This window comes from Buceros rhinoceros, unplaced genomic scaffold (assembly GCF_000710305.1).
Source record: "Buceros rhinoceros silvestris isolate BGI_N320 unplaced genomic scaffold, ASM71030v1 scaffold1350, whole genome shotgun sequence".
NCBI classification, from domain to species: domain Eukaryota; kingdom Metazoa; phylum Chordata; class Aves; order Bucerotiformes; family Bucerotidae; genus Buceros; species Buceros rhinoceros.
This window is the reverse complement of record NW_010391080.1, coordinates 20,426-38,816: the sequence shown is the minus strand read 5'-3', so window position 1 is coordinate 38,816 and position 18,391 is coordinate 20,426. Positions and strand designations below refer to the sequence as shown.

Sequence of the window (18,391 nt, the reverse complement as noted above, 5' to 3'; positions counted from 1 at the left end):
CAGACCACACAGTCTTGGATGCCTCCAGTGCAATACGAGATATTGCAGCAGTATCTTGAAGAAGATACTGAAGCGACAACACACGTGTTGCGGAGGCACCCACAAACCAGACAGCAGCAGCTATCTGAAAAATGTGGATGTAGTGCAAACAAATTTGCCTGGCACTCCAACCGTACAAGTTCGGATGTCAGTTGGGAATTATTACTGCACAACAAATTTATGAACACTAAAGAACACACTCTAAGGAAGATGAACCACAGTGTGCACAGCTCACTGATATAAAGAGAAAGTCTCTCACCTAGTGATACCAAGTGGCTCACTTACCAATGCCGGGGTGAGGGTCACTCAATCCCAGGGAGGTACACTCACATGGCATCCTGACTCGAGGGAAGAGTCTCCAACAGCACAACCTGATGCTCCAAGGAGAACCAACTCAAAGTGGTTCTCTGGCAGGGCTCCATTTATACCGTGGTGGAGTGTTTGCTGTGGTCATTTTCAGGAAACACAGGCAGGACGCAGCTAATGGAACCCAGACTCCAAGGCACCAATAGCCCTGGTGGGTTTGGGGGGTGTAGCTCCTGATGCTTATCAGGTGTTGCTGCAAGGCCTGTCTTTTTGTGCAAGCTTCGTCCAAGCAGTCAGGGGGGTTGCACTGCCACAATGTGGCACTGCTCTTGTTTGCTCCATCACAGTCCAGTGGAGAACAGCTGACTGCTGCTCCAGCAGGGACTCCCTCGTGTTGCTCCCACTGTTCCTCAACATGCATTCAGCAGCGCACAGCATCCTCCCACGGGACATGGCTGCAATGCCTGGGGTTTGCCCTGATATTAGCACATAGGGCACGTCCACCCTGAAGAAGAGTCTGTGCCCTGGTCCTTATCTTGCAAACCCAAGTAAGGTGAGTGTCTGTACTGCAAAGCCACTTGTGGCTTCTATCAGCACAGACTAGAGTAGCCAAAGCTGCTGTGAAGTGCATCGGGCAAGGAGATTTTTGGAGTCATTTCCAGGGTCCTTTCTGCCTTGTTCCCCAGGCTGCTCCAAAAGCTTTGTCTTGGCACACGATAGGAGTTCTTGGGTGGTGTGGCAACCAGATGAGCAAACAGTTGTCCTGTCCTAATAACCCTGCCTCCCATCACCAGCTCCCAGCTTGACTTCCTTTGGGTGCTCATCCTGACACTTGCTGAACTGGACATGTTGCCAAACAAATGTTTCGGCAGCTGCAGTCTGACTCCGACGGCTCTCAAAATCCCATTTAGAGAGTTTCTCTCTGCTTTGAGGGAGACAGTTGTAAGCGATGTGCTTAGCTCTTCAACGGGCTCTTTTGGCAGCTTCTGCAGTCAAGTGCGGCAGGAAAACGGCAGCATGGCCTGCAACACTAAAATGTTCTTGTTCCTCTGTGCTTGCTATTGATTCTGCCACTCAATTTCCCAGCAAGGCTAAGCCTAAATAAATTATAGACAGGGATCCTTCCTGCTCTGAAAAGCTTCTTAAGAGAACTGTGACTTGAAGGAACATCTTCCATTTTTTTAATCACAAAAAAAATGTTCTGGAGATGATCACCAGTATCAGCACTTTCCCAAAGGTCACAAGCCTAAAATTGTCCAGGATTTATTTTTATTTCTATTTTTAATATAATTGTTATAAATCAAATTCTTGTTTATATATAAAATTCAGATATCAAAATAGTGAAAAAGAAGTTTAAAAGACTTGAAGCAAATGGGGTTTGTTTCCAAAAAGGTTTGCTAATGAGCAGAATACTGATACTTGCTTTATGAATGAGCCTTTGTAACTTGGAAAGCTTGGTAACAGGATTTATTTTTCAACTCTGCTACCTTAAAGCTTAATTTGCATCTGCAGCATCTTTAGCTTTCAGATGAGTTTTTGGATGAGCAAGTGGTAAACTGGTCATACTTTGTTGGGAAATTCTTCAGGCTGTTTCTGCATGGTGGCAGAGGGGGACAGAAGCTCCTTGGGGGAATGTTTTGGGGTCCCTGTGCTAGTATCCAAACCGCTGAGTGCCCTGCTCTGAACTGGACGTGCAGACGCTCGGCGATGCTCCGCTGGCTCAGTTAGAGATTGCCAGCTCTGGACCATCTCTCAGCCTTAGGTATCATGCAGCTGGGTGGAAGACTTTTTCTCAGGATTATTTTTTCTTCCTCTGAAAAAATTCTCTAACCATTTTTTAAGCAAAGACCTGGCTGTACCCACATCCCAACCAGCAGCCCCTGCTCTTTGCCCAGCTGCGACCCACGCTGCAGGGCATGAAGCCCCTGTGAAACTCATAGGAGTCTCTGACAAAAACAGTGACATGCTAGCAAGCTGCTTTTAAAGGGTTTTGCCGGGGCCAGCAGGGTGTGATGCCAACTGCTTCCCGGGGCGTCCAACGGAGGCAGCGCCCGCTCTTGCCTATGAGTTTCCCAAACATCTCTGCCTCTTAAAGAGTTTAAAGAATAACCATCAGATGATTCTCAGTACCATCCGTCTAAACATTGCTTTTGCTAGGAAGCCGATTAAGCCATAGTTTCTCTTTGCAGAAACGCTAGCTGCACTCTGATGAGAAATGCACTTGGTAATTTAAGAGGCATTTTGTCTTTTTTCTAACAAGCTGTGTTGCTTTCTGAGTAGTCTGCTATTCGCTAAGGGAGGAAAATGAACCAACTGAAGAAAACCATTAGAAGATCCATTAATGTGAAGGATGTCTAATCTCTGCAGACTAAAAATAAAGCTTGTGACCTATTTGGATTATTAATATTTGAATGATAAAGAAACGTAGGAAATGCCAAGACTGTGTGGGGAAAAATGACAGCTTTTTAAACTAAAAAGAATTGTTTTGAAATAATGGCAGTAATAATATTTTGCTTTTTGAAGTAAGAAAAATGTTTCCCTGCCAGTATATCTGTGTAGCAGAGTGCTTTCAAGGCCAAAATCAAAATGTTCAGTTGTTTTTCAGGGCTCCAGTTTGGATGAATCAGTCCCAGGCTGCAGGAAGCTTTTTGGCAGTTCACAGAAGTTTTTTTGTCTTCGATCTCAGAGTGTGGGAAATCTTTGAAGTCTCAAGTCCAATATGATTGGAAAACCTTTTCCCACTCAACCCTGGTGCTTTAATTGACCATCTTTGGCAGAATTGTGGGGCTGGTTGAAGCAGCCAGGTGGTGCTTTAGCTGAGGTCAGAGACTTCTCACCCTGGTGATAACCTTGAAGATAGTTTCAGCTGAATTATTTCTATCTTTGGCCCCTACACAGGTTGGATTTTAGGGAAAACCAAGAGCAAATTCTGAGAATAAGTTAGCCTGGCAGTTAGAAAACAAATGGGATTATACTTATTTAATATTTGAGAACAGTGTAAGCACCTCTGTGCACTAGCACAGGTCTGTGGGCAGATGGTGAGTCTGAGGCAGAAAAACTGACCGTGGCAGAGTGTTTTGGGCCATGGGAGAGCAGTGGTGTTTTGCTGAGCTGGCAGTCCAGTGACTCCAGGGACATGACCAGTGTGGCTGCTTCACCCTTCCTCCCTGAGAAATACAGTGACAAGCAGGAGCCACAGGGACCTGGGCAATCCCTCAGCTGCTTCCTTGAGTCGCAGGAAGCGCAGCACAAAGGGGGACAGCTGAGGTTGTGCCCTTGCCATGAAGAGTGGATGTGCTGAGTAAAGCTTCCCAAGAGGAGGGTGCAGATGCAGGCTCGCTGCCAGAGCAGAGGAGCGTGGCTGAAACAGCATCACCATGCTCCTTCTGTTAGAAAAAGTTTCTTCTTCAAAAACAAATAGTGGAGGAGGTGAGTGGACGAACAGGAGACACAGTGACACTGTCCCATGCAAGCTGGTAGTCCAGTAGTGCATCTGGGGCCCAGAATATCTGAGTTTAATTCTTCCTCCTGTTCAGATGTGTTCCACATGAAGTACAAGCAGCTCCTGAAAGCCGCTGCCTCCCCTTGAGAACACTGCCGCTGCCCCGGCCCTCTCTGCTCATTGCAGGTGGGCTCTCAGGAGAAGTTGACTTTACTGAGGATTTAACCTTGTGGGATGGGTAGTGACAGGAGGTGAGTGATGGGCAGGGTGTGGGTGAGCTATGGAGAAAGGGAGAGGCTGAGAATGAGGCACGTCAGGGAACTGATGGAGGCAGGGACAGGGCGAGAAACAAGAGTGAGCCAGGGTGAGGAAAGCCACAGGTTTACACTGGACAAGCTCTTGTTTTGTCTCCTCTGTTTTCATAATAAAAGTTAAACATGGCACATAGTGAGTCATCGACACAGGCCCACGTTTTTGTGTCTTCTGTAAATCCACCCATGCAGGTGACTCCCCTCTCTACGGTGCCGCCTGCGTCCTTGCTAGCACAGCCTGGGCTGCAGGACTGCCCTTGCTGCCCGGGCACGCTGCCCACCCAGGGACTTCCCTGCAGCCACAGCTGCTCTCCAGCCAGGCTCCAGGTCCACTCCTGCGGGGCTCAGCCCATCCCTGGGCCAGTGCTCAGCACTTGCCTTTGCTGGGCTTTGCATGATCCTCAGCAGCTCATTTGCTGTCCCGGCCAAGTCCCTCCCAAGAGCTGCCTAGTCTCCAGCACCACCACTGCCACCCCCATCACCTGTCCCTCTCAGCGTGATCCCTCACATGCTCCACGTCCCAGGGAAAGGCACTGAAGAAGAGCAGATCCCTTTGAGGCATCACCCCAGCCAGCCACGCTTGGGACACTGAGCGCTACCCCCTTGGAACCCTGGCCAGTGCAGCACCTAACATTCTGTGTTCTGTAAACCAGGGTTTGATCTAGGGCAAAATCGAATACAGGACGGATTCAAGCACAAGTTCTGCTTGCATTCATTCTCAGGAAGCTTCACCTGCTGAGAGTTTGCAGAGGATCCACCTGAAGAGGGTGATGAGCAAGACTGAATTAAACTGGTTTAATTTGAGCTCATAGTTTGGGGGTGGGTTTCTACCACTGTGGGTGAAAATAAAGATCAAGTAGTGAGTCCAGCTCTAACAGTCACAGAGTACCCTGAATATCAGCGTCATCCAGACAAGGCAAAGAACCACTTCATACCGCTTCTGTAAGTTATGAGCACTGGGCACAGTCGATACTTTTTAAAATACACATGAAAAGTTCTGAGCCTGCTTGTAAGATAACAGAAGTTCCTCATGCACCTTCAGGGCTCCTTACACAATGCCGTGTCTGACCTTGAAGTGTTATCATGAAATCATTCAGAATACCCAGTCATTGCAAGTAACGAAATTCACGTGAATCCTTTGCATTAAATGTTCTCTAATTCACAGCAATTTAATTTTCATAGTACTGCACATGCTGTGTCAGGACAGCAATGCTTTTATCCTGGAATTCCAGTTCAAGGGGGGAAAAACCAACTCTATTTGAATCCCCATTTCTAACTACTTTCTGACAAACGAGTTTTTCCCAATTTAAATATTTTCAGAGTTCACTTTGTGCAAATGTCAAGGTCACCTAAAGGTTTGTAAATTATTTCATGCCAAGAGAAACTAATGAACCAGTTAAAAGACTGCTACAGAGGTCTGTCTCTGAACGTGTTGGTTAATCACCTCAGAGTCCACTAAATATACTTTTGATTACTTTGACTTTATTTCTGTATTTAATTTGAGTAATTTTTAGTCACAACCTCATTTTGCTATGAGTCACATTATCTCCACTGGGTCTTCTTGGAACCTTTTTAAGTTTTATATTAAACAGTCTCAAGGCTCTATAACCAGCATGTGGAATCATCACAGCAGTTATGACATAGGTATTTTAGTTACATTGATAGAACAGGAAAACAAGTTGTACTCTGACTATGGCAAATTATTCTGTGATGGCCAGTTGCACTGAAATAACTCCAGATAAAATCTCGTCGGGTTTTTGTTTTGGGGTTTTTTTTCCTCCGTATTCTTTTAAATCAGAAGTTCTCCACAAGTTGAAGTAACAAACCCCCAGCAGGTAAGTCAGCTGGTAATGAAGTATTCCTGCTTATGCTGTCCTCCACACAGAACACACCCTACAAAAACCTTCTAACACAGCCTACTAGAGGCATCCCAACCTGACACCCGGGAAAGCAGGACCCAGAGTGAGCAGCCGTCGGATCCTTTACTGCTTGGCTGGGACTGACCATGCAATTGCCCACTGAAGATCCAGTTCAATTACTACGATCTACCAGCATTACCTGCTATTACCAGCACGTGTATTAGTGACATCAGCCCAAACCCATGAATTGTAATCATACTACTGTGTAACCTCCACAGGATACCCATTACACTACACGGCGCAACCAAGCAGGGAACGAGGAAAGGCGTACAAGCAAGGAAAATGACTCAGCTGCACGCATTTCATTCCCCAAATACACACACTAAACAAATCGAAAAATAGATGCCATCATGCTTACCGCATCCTGTGCTATATACCTCCCCTTTGGGCTAAATGTTGCAGGAAGATGGCTTTTACTGCAGCAGGGCAGGTTAGACTGGCATGTCACTAAATATTTACAGCCAAATACGAAAAATAGAAACTATGAAACCACCTTTCTTCATCCAAAACCTGAATGCAGCAGTTTCTGCTGTGGTTTTAATGAGATGCAACACAGACTGCCTCCATGGAAAAGACTGACCACCAGCACAGCTCTTCCAGCTTAGCTCTCACAATAGCTCTTCCTGGAGAGCCCTTTTCAGTCCCTTTCCTTTGTTCTTCAACTGTCTCCACATGGAGGAAATCATTGTTGAACAGCAAAAGTAAATTTGAACAATTACTACAGTAAAATATCACTTTTACATGATTCTAGAACTGGAATTAATTCACTGAAAAGGCACCCATTTTCCTCTTTTACACTATGTATTTCAGTTTTATGTTTCCCTAGTCAGAAATACAGTTTTACACAGTGTTGCACCCAACATCATTCACCATTACCACTGCTGCGAAGTGACTGACTTGATTCTTGTCTCAGCTACGTACATTTTCACGGTGAATAAGTAATTAGAGATGTCCAATGGCACATGAACAGAACCAGATTCTAGAGCTCCGCACTGTTTAGAGTTAAGAAGAAAAAAGAAAAAGACATCTTTTCTTTTGGACATAAACACATACTAGCTATCAGGAAAACTAGCTGCTGTCCAAGTTTCCTTCTGCTGCCAGGCAGTCAGATGTGCTTAGAATCTGCACTGCCAGGTTAAACCCCCCCCCCAACACAGTTCCCCTTGATTAACTCAAATTTGATGCTAATGAAATATTTCCTGTTACCACTGCGCACATCCTTGGAGCCTGAGCAGCATCAAAGTTCACAGCAGCATCGGAAGGGTGCTCCTCCTTCAGGTTACGTGATGAGTTAGTGACCGGCCACATGGCAAATACACCTTCGGTCGACAGACTAGCTCCAGTTTACCCAGAACACAGGACTCGACATCCAGGGCTGGAATACAATGAAGAAAAGCCAAGCAGTTCTGAGCCTTCAAAGACACCATTTAAATGAACTTAGTGCAAAGGAATACAAATAGTACATTCAATTTCGGTTTACAAAGCAGAAGCTTCGCAGTTGTTGTCCAGAAGACAAAGTAGCTGAAACACAGACATGACGACAGGCATTTCTCCCTGCATGCAGAAACAAAATGTCATTTGGCAACTCACTACTCCGTGATTTGGAAGCCATCTCCTCTAACAATAAAAACCTTAAGAGAAGACTCCTGATATCACCACTATTTAGAAAGAAAATTCTAGACTCTAGGACTAATAAAACTTTGATGCTGTTCACCACCACCACACAGCACTCCACAATGAAGCATCATAGAAGCAGCCACTTTAAAACCACCCACAATGAGCCTGAAAACATTTGCTATGCTTGCACTGTGACAAGGTCATTTTTGACTAGAATGTATTTCAGAAAAAAAACCACTGGTAAATAATTAAACAACAAAACCACCCACAACTCCAGCCATCAGTTTAATTCAATTTAAAGTTTATTCCATAATCAGTAGATCCTTCATCAGCAACAGCAGAATATTTTTCAAGATCATCACTCCTAGCTCAAGACAAAAATTGGAAGCTATTACACGTTCACTGCCGAAACACAACATCAGAGTTTATTGACCTTGAAAGTATACAAAGAAAGTCCGTATTTCCTTTGGGTGAACAGTTACTGTGCAGTTTTCTGAGGTCCCTGTGATGTTGGAGAATCCTGTAAAACACAAAACCATTGGTAATTTATTAAAGCAGCAGCTTTACTCCAATGTACATACCATTCTATCTCAACAGTTTTAACTCATCCCTTCCTTAAAAGCTGATGTTTGAGCAGATTCTCCTCCTTAATGCTGTAAGTAGGATGGAACCTTAGATGCACCCATTCGTAGTATTAAAATATACAACAATTCATCTACTTTTCACACACTGACTCAAACAGAAAGCGTGAAACAATCTCCCCAGTCACGCACCTTTTCTTTATCATGAGTAAACAGCAAGCAAGCTCCTAGCTGCAGGCCAAGTAGAGCTCTAAGCTTTCAGCTAGCCCAGCCCAAAACCTCTGCAAGCTTTTTACAAGGCACATATATGGATGTGACAGTAAGGACACTGTCCGAGCAACTAACGGGAATGATTAATGAAACGAGGTCACACTTAACTCTAAGTTTAATCATATCCACGTGGTCCTTCAAGCTGATTACCGCGGGGATTTTTAACTGCAGCTGTCTGGGTTTCTCCAGCACAGGCTTAAGCTTATATTAACACAACTCAGCAGCATCTAACAAAATCAACCTGTGTCACAAGTGTGAATTCATAAAGCGGCCTATCTGGACAAAGAGAACTCCAGAAATATCTCAAGCTTTTTAACACTTCTAGGCAAAACAAGCCATCAGAGAAATAGAGCAGTCTAGTACTTGCAGGGAATCTTTACAAATGCTACTGCTTGCTGGTGTACCAGAGACCAGGTCTGTCATACAGAACAATACATTTTTACTCTTGCAAATATTTTTATATTTTTAATTAGACTATTCATCAAGCTACAACCATCAACAACAAAAAGGACACCAGCCACCTTATTCCACCTACCTTTGCTTGGATATTGTGCAGACTTCCATTTCCACCGCTTCAAAGTGTTTACATCCCAGGTGCCTGTGAGTGATCGCTCTTCCACTGCCATCACTGGTCCTAATCCTGTGAGCAAAGACTGCGAGTAGAGAAAACACAAGGAATCAAACCACAGTTTATTGGGAACAGCACCACACTCACCAGTCTGGGACACAGTTAGACCAGAGCAGAGCTTTCGTCTCTGGCACTGATCTATTAAGCAGAGCAGTAGAGACTAAGAATCTGCTAAATCATGAACAGGAGAGGAACTACAGATTCAGCAGGCTTCAAACTGAGAAGCTGAGGTGCTAAGAGTTTCCTCTGTGTTGTAGCAAAGTTCGGAGCCTGCTAATCTCTCCGTTCGAGAGCTGAAACTCATTCCTTTTTAAACTAAACAGAGAACCCTACACCTTGTTCACCATGTTTCTGTCATCACGATCAAAATTGCATATTTTAAAATAATAATGCCCTGGCATGTATTATAAAATAATCTACTTCTATATGACAGATCAAATAAGAAACTGAAAATATGCAGTCCATGATGGGAATGACCAAAGTTCCAGTAACTTGCAGAAATAAATTATAGAGGAGAAAAAAAAATTGTTTCCTTTAATTCTATCTATTTTTTCTTTACCTATAGGTTCAACTTGCAGTAACTAAAGAAAGGACAAAACAGATTCCCACTCTTTGCACCAGTTAAGTAACTGCAAGAAGTGTTACAGAACCAAGAGCTGAACAGAACCAGTCCTCCCAACACTCAGGCAGACCTTCAGGTTGTGCCTATGGCAACTTCATCTGAAGTAATGGCTTCTGTGTTGCAAAGCCCAGTAAAACCAAGACCTGCTTCCCTCTGGGATTAAAGTTACACTGGTATTTTTGTATCCATCTTTTTTGGACTCTCTAGCACAGAGACGTTCCATCCCAGAACCAGTTCTCTCTGGAACAAACACACCTCAAGTGGTATTGTCTTGAAGGAATAGATTTACCTTCAGATTTACCACCACAGGCTGAGACAGCACAGGATCCTCTCCAGCTTCATACAAGTGCCTAATTCTTAGCAGGACGCGACTGAAGTCTGCATCACCCTGCTTTGGTTTACCTTTAAGAGAAAACAAAATGCAAACATTTTCTTACTTCAAAAATAACAACAACTTTTAAACATTTTTTTTTTAAGCTTTACACTCTCATAATGTGAAATTCATTTCCAATTTTTAAAATTAGCAAGCAGACTAATATCAAGAAATACCCAGCCGCCACGGTCTACGGGAATGATGCTAACAGGCGTGATGAACTCATGCAGGAGAAATATTTTACTATGAGAACTATTTTACTGTATGAGAAATCATAGAGTACAATTAACTTCCTTGACAGGATTTTAACACTTTGAATGAAGTACTAGCCACAGAAGGTGGAAAAAAAAAAGTCAGCTTCTTTAGTTGTAACATCCAGCCGTAGTTCTGAAGGCACCTACCCACACGGATGCTGTGGACCTGCTCTGCGTGACTAGAGCTGTACCTCCACCCTGGAATGCTCAGAATCTGGAGATGAAGATTCGGCGGGACAGTTACAGGTGAACTGTGGACTGAATTCTGCTGAAGTTGTCTGGGTAGCTTTGGTTTATCTCCTCCATGCAAAGTGAAACAAAGCAAACATCCATCACACACACAAGCCTAGAGAGGGTACTGTGGAAGACTAAAGAGATTTTTGCTTTTTCTGCCAACGCAGATGCAAAGCAGATGCTATTTCTCTTCCAAGGCCTTCTGAGATACAAAGCAGAAAACAGCACGATTTCAGCTGCTGGAAAAATGTATTAGAGCTTTCCAGAAAGCAAATTTCACTGCAGCTTCACTACCAGACTTCAGTTTTAGTTACTAAGTCAAGTAAGTATTTTTAAAAGAATGACTCAAAATTGGTTATTAAGGACTCAGCATCCAGGAAGCTGATAAATGGTGCACTAGCTGTTTTGCAGTAATTCCCTGTGTGGACATTTTGTCCTCATTAGAGGCAGAAAACAGAGATAATTACATAACGAGAGAAACATTCCATACACTTGGACAACACCATGTTTGAAATTAATGCAAAGTAATTAGCAGGCTCTAAATATGCCCCTTAACTCACTGTATACTAACTTTGCCACACAGGAGGCTTTAAGTCTGCATTTACAAACTTAACAGCATAAATCAGAACAAAATAAATAAGCCATTCAGATGCTAAAGACAGAACGAGTTACCTGAAAGAGCTCCAAACATGACTACTGGCCTGTGTTCTAATGCCAGTCCACTTGTCCGATACAAAATACTGGTGTCAGCCTTAGTTCCTAGAATCAGCCAAATCATGGGGCGAACCACCGAAGAGTCATTCAAAGTGAGATTGTAATTTAGGTCCCACTGAAGGTTGTTCCATAGTCTCCTGTGAAGCATCACCTGTGTTGGGAAGGTAAATGTAAGCCATGATGCTTTACTTACGTTATTGGCAGCCATGAAATTACACTCTTCTAGAAAAAAAAGTATTTTTATATGTTACCTCCACTTGTCCATTTCCTTGACTTGAGACACCATGAGCTCTTTCTGCAAGCAGCATCAACCTTGTGGTATCATCTTCAATGTAGGCAGTCTGGACCATAGGATAATAGTTCTGAAAGCACACAGTAAATCACGTAGTGATAATACTAACTTGGGTAAACAATAACGGAGAATGAAGATGAGGGTGGAGAACTGACTTTCACCAAAAAGGTGGGTTACACCTTGTTGCCTACCCGAGCCACTGTGTTGTTCACATATGACTTGAATGGCCTTTTCTGAATCTGATATCCATTGCTGTCAGTGTAAAGCAGCTGCCTGGTGTTCAAATTTGTGCTTGTTCTCAGAACTGCTTCACGATTTAATTCCAAAGGCCCCACGCTGTATTCTTGCTCTATCCTATGGCAAAGAAACTTCCCATCGTAGCCTTCTGGTGCTGTATACATCCTCGTGTATACTGCGTGTATGTAGTCCTGAGAGGTAACATTACTGTAAAAAGGAGAGGAAAGATAGGCAGAGTTTAGGAAGTGGAGCACTTGATCAGTTGCGTCAAGACTTGCGAATCATTCATGATGTCACCCTACACGCAGATTTCTTGCCTGTTTTTTATGTATTTCAAGTACATGTACAATTGTTTTTCATTTCAATCTAATTTTCAAATGTACAGATATTCAGCTGTGGTAATTGATACCCTACAATTTTCTTTAGCGTGGCAAGTATAAAGTGGTCTCTTTATTTGAAGAGGCATTAGAAAAACGTTCTGTTTTTCTCAAAATTAACAAAGAATTTAAATAATTATGACTCCCTAAGCAACATATTTACATTCTTCAGAATACAGGTACTTTTAAAATCTGCACAACGTTAATTTTGATGCAGGAACTCCACTGTTTTCCAAAGGTCTTTCTCAACTACAATCCTTGTACAATGCCATGTAAAGCAAAAGGCTTCAATCAAATAACCAGATTTGAAGGAGGGTGACAGGGTTCTAGACACAGAAAAGTAGCTGGTTCATCAGGGCACAGAGTATCCTTGTGCAGGGTTCATTTCTCCTTTCTCTAATTCGCTTGTCGGAAGATTTTCACAGTTATAAAAATGAACAGTTATGTCCACATTCCACCCATGTACGGAAGTGATAGCTGCAATTTTCATTTAATTGTATGGAATCAGGATCCCAACAGAAGGTGCGCTATAAAGCAAACCACAGAAGGTAACTGAACAATCTTCACCTCCCTCCCTTGGACAATATGGGCTATTTAAAGGAGGTGCTTCCTCAGCACTATATTTAGCAGATGCAGGCTAGTTCTTTTGTCTAAATCCCTAAGAACATACAGGGCTCTCTGTTTAGGAGTAACTTTACAAGATTGATCTCATACATATCTACAGAGAATTAAACAATCCAGTGCAGTGAAGCTGTAACCATGTTGTACCTGTAGAAATACTGCCGTATCTCTGTCATCAAACTTCCAGCAACCACTTCCAATCCCACTGCTTTTGATACTGGAACAGCTGAAGCATTTGGGGCAAATAAGTAGTTATCTGAAATAGGTCCTTTCATCACGTCTCCATTGACATGGTACTCAAGGAACTCCTGCGTCAACTGAACAGTTTGGTTAGTCTCCCTGTGAATACACAGAAAAGGAAAAATTGTATTACTTACAAACACGTTTTGTACATAAGAGATGCAAAGCTGAACTGCAACAGGAATGAGGCTGGGAAAGTAAGAAAAAAAAATCTGCTTCCTCAAAGTGAATAACTGATTTTATAAGATCTAGGAAATGAGGACAGCAGAGAATTACAAGTGCTTCCTGTCAAGACATGTGTCAGTGTGTAAATAAATGGAGTTTCTGCATCACTTTATACTTTTGTAAAACAGAAACACCTTAAGACGGAAACAGCATTTACATTAGACTCACAGAATGCTTTGGGTTGGAAGGGACCTTCAAAGGTCACCTAGTTCAACACCCCCTGCAGGAAGTAGGGACACCTTCATCTAGATCAGGTTGCCCAGAGCCCCATCCAACCTGACCCTGAATGTTTCCAGGGATGGGGCATCTGCCACCTCTCTGGGCAACCTGTGCCAGTGTTTCACCACCCTCACTGCAAAAAATTTCTTCCTTATGTCTAGTCTGAATCTCCCCTCTTTCAATTTAAAACCATCACCCCCTGTCCTCTCACAACAGGCCCTCATCATAAGACTGTCCCCATCTTTCTTACAGGCCCCCGTAAGTACTGAAAGGCCACAGTAACATCTACCCAGAGCCTTCTCTTCTCCACAAGAAACAACCCCAACTCTCTCAGCCTTTTCTCCTGGAGAGGTGTTCCATTACTCTGATCATTTTTGTGGCCTCCTCTGGACCCTCTCCAACAGGTTCACGTCTTTCTTATGCTGAGGACTCCAGAGCTGGACATGGTACTCCAGGTGGGGTCTCACCAGGACAGAGTAGAGCACCTCCCTTGACCTGCCGGCCACACTTCTTTTGATGTGGCCTAGGATGCAATTGGCTTTCTGGGCTGCAAGCAAACATTGCTGGCTCAGATCCAGCTTTTCATCCACCAATATCCACAAGTCCTTCTCTGCAGGACTGTTCTCAATCCTTTCATTAGCTCATTGTTTTGATGTGGGAGTTGGTACAGGATCAGAAACTACCCACTGCACAAAAATAAGGTACATTGCACCATATTAATTTAATAATCAGGTTCCTTTAACTAATTTTGTAGCTAGATAAATCAGCATGACACAAGTGTCCCCATTTAACACTTGTAACGAATATAAGCACAACAGGATAGCAGAATTTACTCTCGCACAGTACCTACTTTGAGTTCTCCTTTCTCCACGAAAGCTCACACTTCACCTATTCACGACTCCGTATCATAGTCTTTGGAAAGTCCTATGAAGGCCATTTAAGATGTTATTGCTCTCAGCTACCTGGGCTCTGCTGCTCTTTTTGAGCATTGCTGGCAGGAAAATCACTTAGTCTGGTATATAAATCTAAACTGCCAACCATTTTAGCTAGTGCTCATACAGCGACCCACAAACTGTAATGGATGAGGCGCAAAACATACTCAAGTCTTACCTACTACTCCACTTATAGGGCATTTCCAGTGCAGGGGCAGGACCTAGAAGTTCTAACTGCTGCAGTTAAACTTCACAAGTCTTCACAGGTGAAGATACCTTTTTTTTTTTTTCCTTTCCTCCACTTGTGAGCTGCCGCCTCGCTCTTTTCCATCACCCCAAGGCAAACTTCCTGAAACTCAAACATTCTGGGCTTGCCTGAAAGCTTGTGTACAAAGTGAATATCCTATTTCTCCTACATACTGAATTCCAGCTCTTGCTGTCTGCCAGAACAGGATAGAGAAAAATAGGATTTTAATTCAGATTTTTGTTCTTCCTCATTATTTTCTTATTATATCCCTCATGGAATCGGGAAACAGTTAGGATCTGGAGACACCTTGAGAGAGTACTTACTCCAGGACTTTTAATTAAAGCACTTCTTACTTTAAAAGCTGTTTTTAACTATACCTGACAACAAGTTCTTGCTCTAGGAGGCAGAATTATCACAGAATGGTAGGGGTTGGAATGGATCTCTGGGGATCATCCAGTCCAATAAACAGAATAAATAGAATTTCTTTAGTTAAAAGTTTCCTTTCAGAAAAATTTTGTAGTTTCCTACCATATAAAGAGTGATACAGGACTTGCAAAAGACTACCCAATTAGTAAGAGAAAGCTCTTGCTTTGTCACTTAAGGCTCATAAGCATACATGCTTATTTAACACCAACACACATTCATAACCCTCTATGCATTTTTAGTTCTAAAGTACAATGAGATCCTACTGCTCTACTAGTTAATGCTGTGATATGTCATCTTTGACTGCATGGTTAAACAGGGCAATAAAGAAATAGTACAGGTTTTACAGAATAGTAGGACTTTATGAAATATGAAACGATTTTAGAAACAAGCTGGCAATCTCACCTCTCTGTAATGCTGTGCATTAGATTTGTGTTTAGGTCAAACACGACCTGGTAGCAGTTGTTAACCACAGGAAGCAACTGTTGACTTTGCTGATCGGCACGAGTTATGTCTTTTCGCTTGTACTTGACTGACCTTCCAATAAATGCAGACTGTAAGCCATTCAAGGGTTTAACTTTGTATTTTCTGTAGCTCAGACCACTTACTGCGACTAGAATATAGAGATCATAGGTAGAACTGGACTCCGCCGAGCTCTGAACCTGTGTGACAACATACACAACAATGCTCCATTACAGATTAACTAGCAAGACAGCTTATGTCCGTGTACTGTAAGCCCTAAATTACAAAAGCTAACTGCTACTTTAAAAGTAAGTTTCTAAACATGCCGTTTTTATAAATCTCAACTATAATGTAGATCCATGCTGCTTTTAATTGGGAGTTTGGTGAACTTGGATTTAGCTTAGCCGTTTGATGAAGGAAAGAAGGTTGGGAAATTACAAAGTTAGATCTTACTTTAATGTGAACATGGAATCGTAGATCTTGATTTAAGATTGCATTGCGAAATGTCTACATGAGCAGAAATAAGCACAAATTAAAGTAATCAGGCAAACTACAGAAAAGAAACATTAGCAAGGTGACTAGTGCAAGTATGAGAAAACTTAAGAGGAGGAAGCATCCAGTTGTGCCCTCCCCTTTAGCAAACACGGAGAGCGAGGTAGAAGCATGTGACATACTTCTGAACAGAAAACAGAAGGACATCATGCTCCGTATATAATGGAGGAAGTTGGCCAGGAGGGGCTGATCACTGCTCAGGAAACGGCTGGGCATTGGTCAGCAGGTGGTGAGCAACTGAACTGTGCATCATTTGTCTTTTTTGGGTTTTATTTATTTTCTTTTTTGTTTTCTCCCTTTTAATCATCATCATTATAATATTTCATGTCAATTATTAAACTTCCCCCCCCCCACACCCCGATTCTCCTCACCATCCCACTGGGAGTGGCAGGAGGAGTGAGCGAGCAGCTGCGTGGTGCTTATTTGCTGGCTGGGGTTAAACCATGACATAGTCATAAGCCACAAATAACAGAAAATCTGTCCAGCTAGCAGAACTTGCTGAGCTATCTGGTTCTCAGGGACAAGGGAAGTACCTGGAATTGTATCACGCCTCTTCAGGCCTTATGTGGAAGAGGCATTCCTACAGGTTTATCAAGCCATTGATGATGGAACCGCTATAGCAGATGCTCCTGAGGAAGGCTAATGCTAGCTTTCACTTGAGGCCACTTGCTTCTTTCCCAGGGAATAGCTGGCCTTGTCTTGGAGCTTAGCTATGATGGAATGATATCTCATATGGCAGCTGACTGTCCCCAGTTTCTTTTGGGCTTGTAAGACCTACATTTCTTAAATCCCTTCTCCTCCCTAAGACAATCTGCCAATTGTGCAAACAGGACTGTCAATTGAAGGGCAGGGCTTCAACCATAAAAGCTTTATTGGAAACTGGTTTTTATAGAAAGAAAAGCAAGGTAAGAAGTGCCAGGTCACACACAGCAGGCAGGTAAAGGACAAACCGAACACACTAGAAGAGCAGGAAGCCCCTTTCAACATTAAGACAAAAAAATTCTAGTTGAGGGAACAGGTAAGTTAAAAAAATTTAAAAATCACTTGAAGGAAGACTAGGAAAATCCCAACTTGAACTAATACTTGTTCTCACTGTAATGCTATATATTACCACACTTTGACAGGAGGTAGGATCAAGCCAGTGAAAACTGACAAGTGAAAGAAAAGCAAGTTGAAGTACCTGCGCTGGTACAGACTGTCCCAGTTCATCATATACGCTTACTGCCGAGTGGCTGACAGAAACCGTGACAAAGGTAGTGATGTTCCATGCCAGTGGATTATAGACAACAACGTATTGGTCAACATCTGTAGCACCTTCATGAACACAAAGGTATCAGTCACTAAAGCTATGTATTTTTAAAATGTGATACTTACTAAAAAGTATTTGAGAGATCTGTCTACGTACAACTATCTTACAAAATTTTAACACAGAACCTGCAACAAAACTTCATGACTGAGAACAGGAAAACATTTTGTAGTACTTCATAAAAGCCTCTTCTGCTATATTCTTCTGTTCTTTACCCAGCAAAAAGAGACAGTGTATTCAGAAAATGACAGCTGAGTTGAATGTAAATGCATTTAGTGAAAATAAGCAGCTTACCACAACTCATTGTCACATGATATTAGCTTTATCAGAGTTATGCAAAAGATGAAATGAGGAGAAGCCTAATCTAAAAACAACTCTGTAAGAAACCCGAACGAGTCTGTTGTGCAGCCCACGACACTACTTACGCTTGACAGTTTAAAAGTTTCCAAAGTAAAGATAAAAGGGAATGTACAGTCTTTTAACTGACTACTTTAAAATTCCTTTATCTTTTTTTTTTTTTTTTTTTTTTTTTTTTACCACAAGCTGGCAGTACTCTACAGCAAGAACATTTCTTAACCGTGACAGTGCTTCTTACCATGCAATCTACGCTGCACAGTATGGTTAGTTTAGTAGTTACTCTGACCAGCACCTCTTCCTCCTGTCCATTATACAGCTGAGGTCTGAATTTGGAAGCCAGGTCTAAAACATGCACTGGGGCAGGGCTCTGCCTAACGTCAGTTTAAAGGTCCTGTTTTCAGATGCTTGAGATCTGAGAGCTCATAAATTCACTTGAGTTTGCTTTACGTCTAGGAGGTCTTGTAAGGCAAACAGGATTTTCACAGAACTTAGGAGGAAAATAGTTTATTTTTTCAGAAGAAAACACGACAGCCTTCCTAAGTTAGCCTGAAAATTGGAAAAGTTGTGTTAAAATAAACATACCTGGCATTC

General features: G+C 42.6%; 1 protein-coding gene across 1 annotated transcript in view; it reads right to left on the bottom strand.

Moving 5' to 3' along the window:
- Positions 1-7,918: 7,918 nt before the first annotated feature.
- The window catches only part of MAN2B2 (mannosidase, alpha, class 2B, member 2), a 30,891-nt gene continuing 20,418 nt past the window's right edge, over positions 7,919-18,391 (bottom strand). Inside the window, exons 10-19 of the mRNA XM_010139881.1 lie at positions 17,318-17,451; positions 15,529-15,785; positions 12,985-13,176; positions 11,794-12,046; positions 11,562-11,672; positions 11,269-11,461; positions 10,510-10,662; positions 10,025-10,137; positions 9,021-9,138; positions 7,919-8,154 (exon numbers count right to left, since the gene is read on the bottom strand). Coding sequence (XP_010138183.1) covers positions 8,060-8,154; positions 9,021-9,138; positions 10,025-10,137; positions 10,510-10,662; positions 11,269-11,461; positions 11,562-11,672; positions 11,794-12,046; positions 12,985-13,176; positions 15,529-15,785; positions 17,318-17,451 — 1,619 coding nt within the window. The 3' untranslated portion in view covers positions 7,919-8,059. The remainder of the gene's footprint in view (positions 8,155-9,020; positions 9,139-10,024; positions 10,138-10,509; positions 10,663-11,268; positions 11,462-11,561; positions 11,673-11,793; positions 12,047-12,984; positions 13,177-15,528; positions 15,786-17,317; positions 17,452-18,391) is intronic.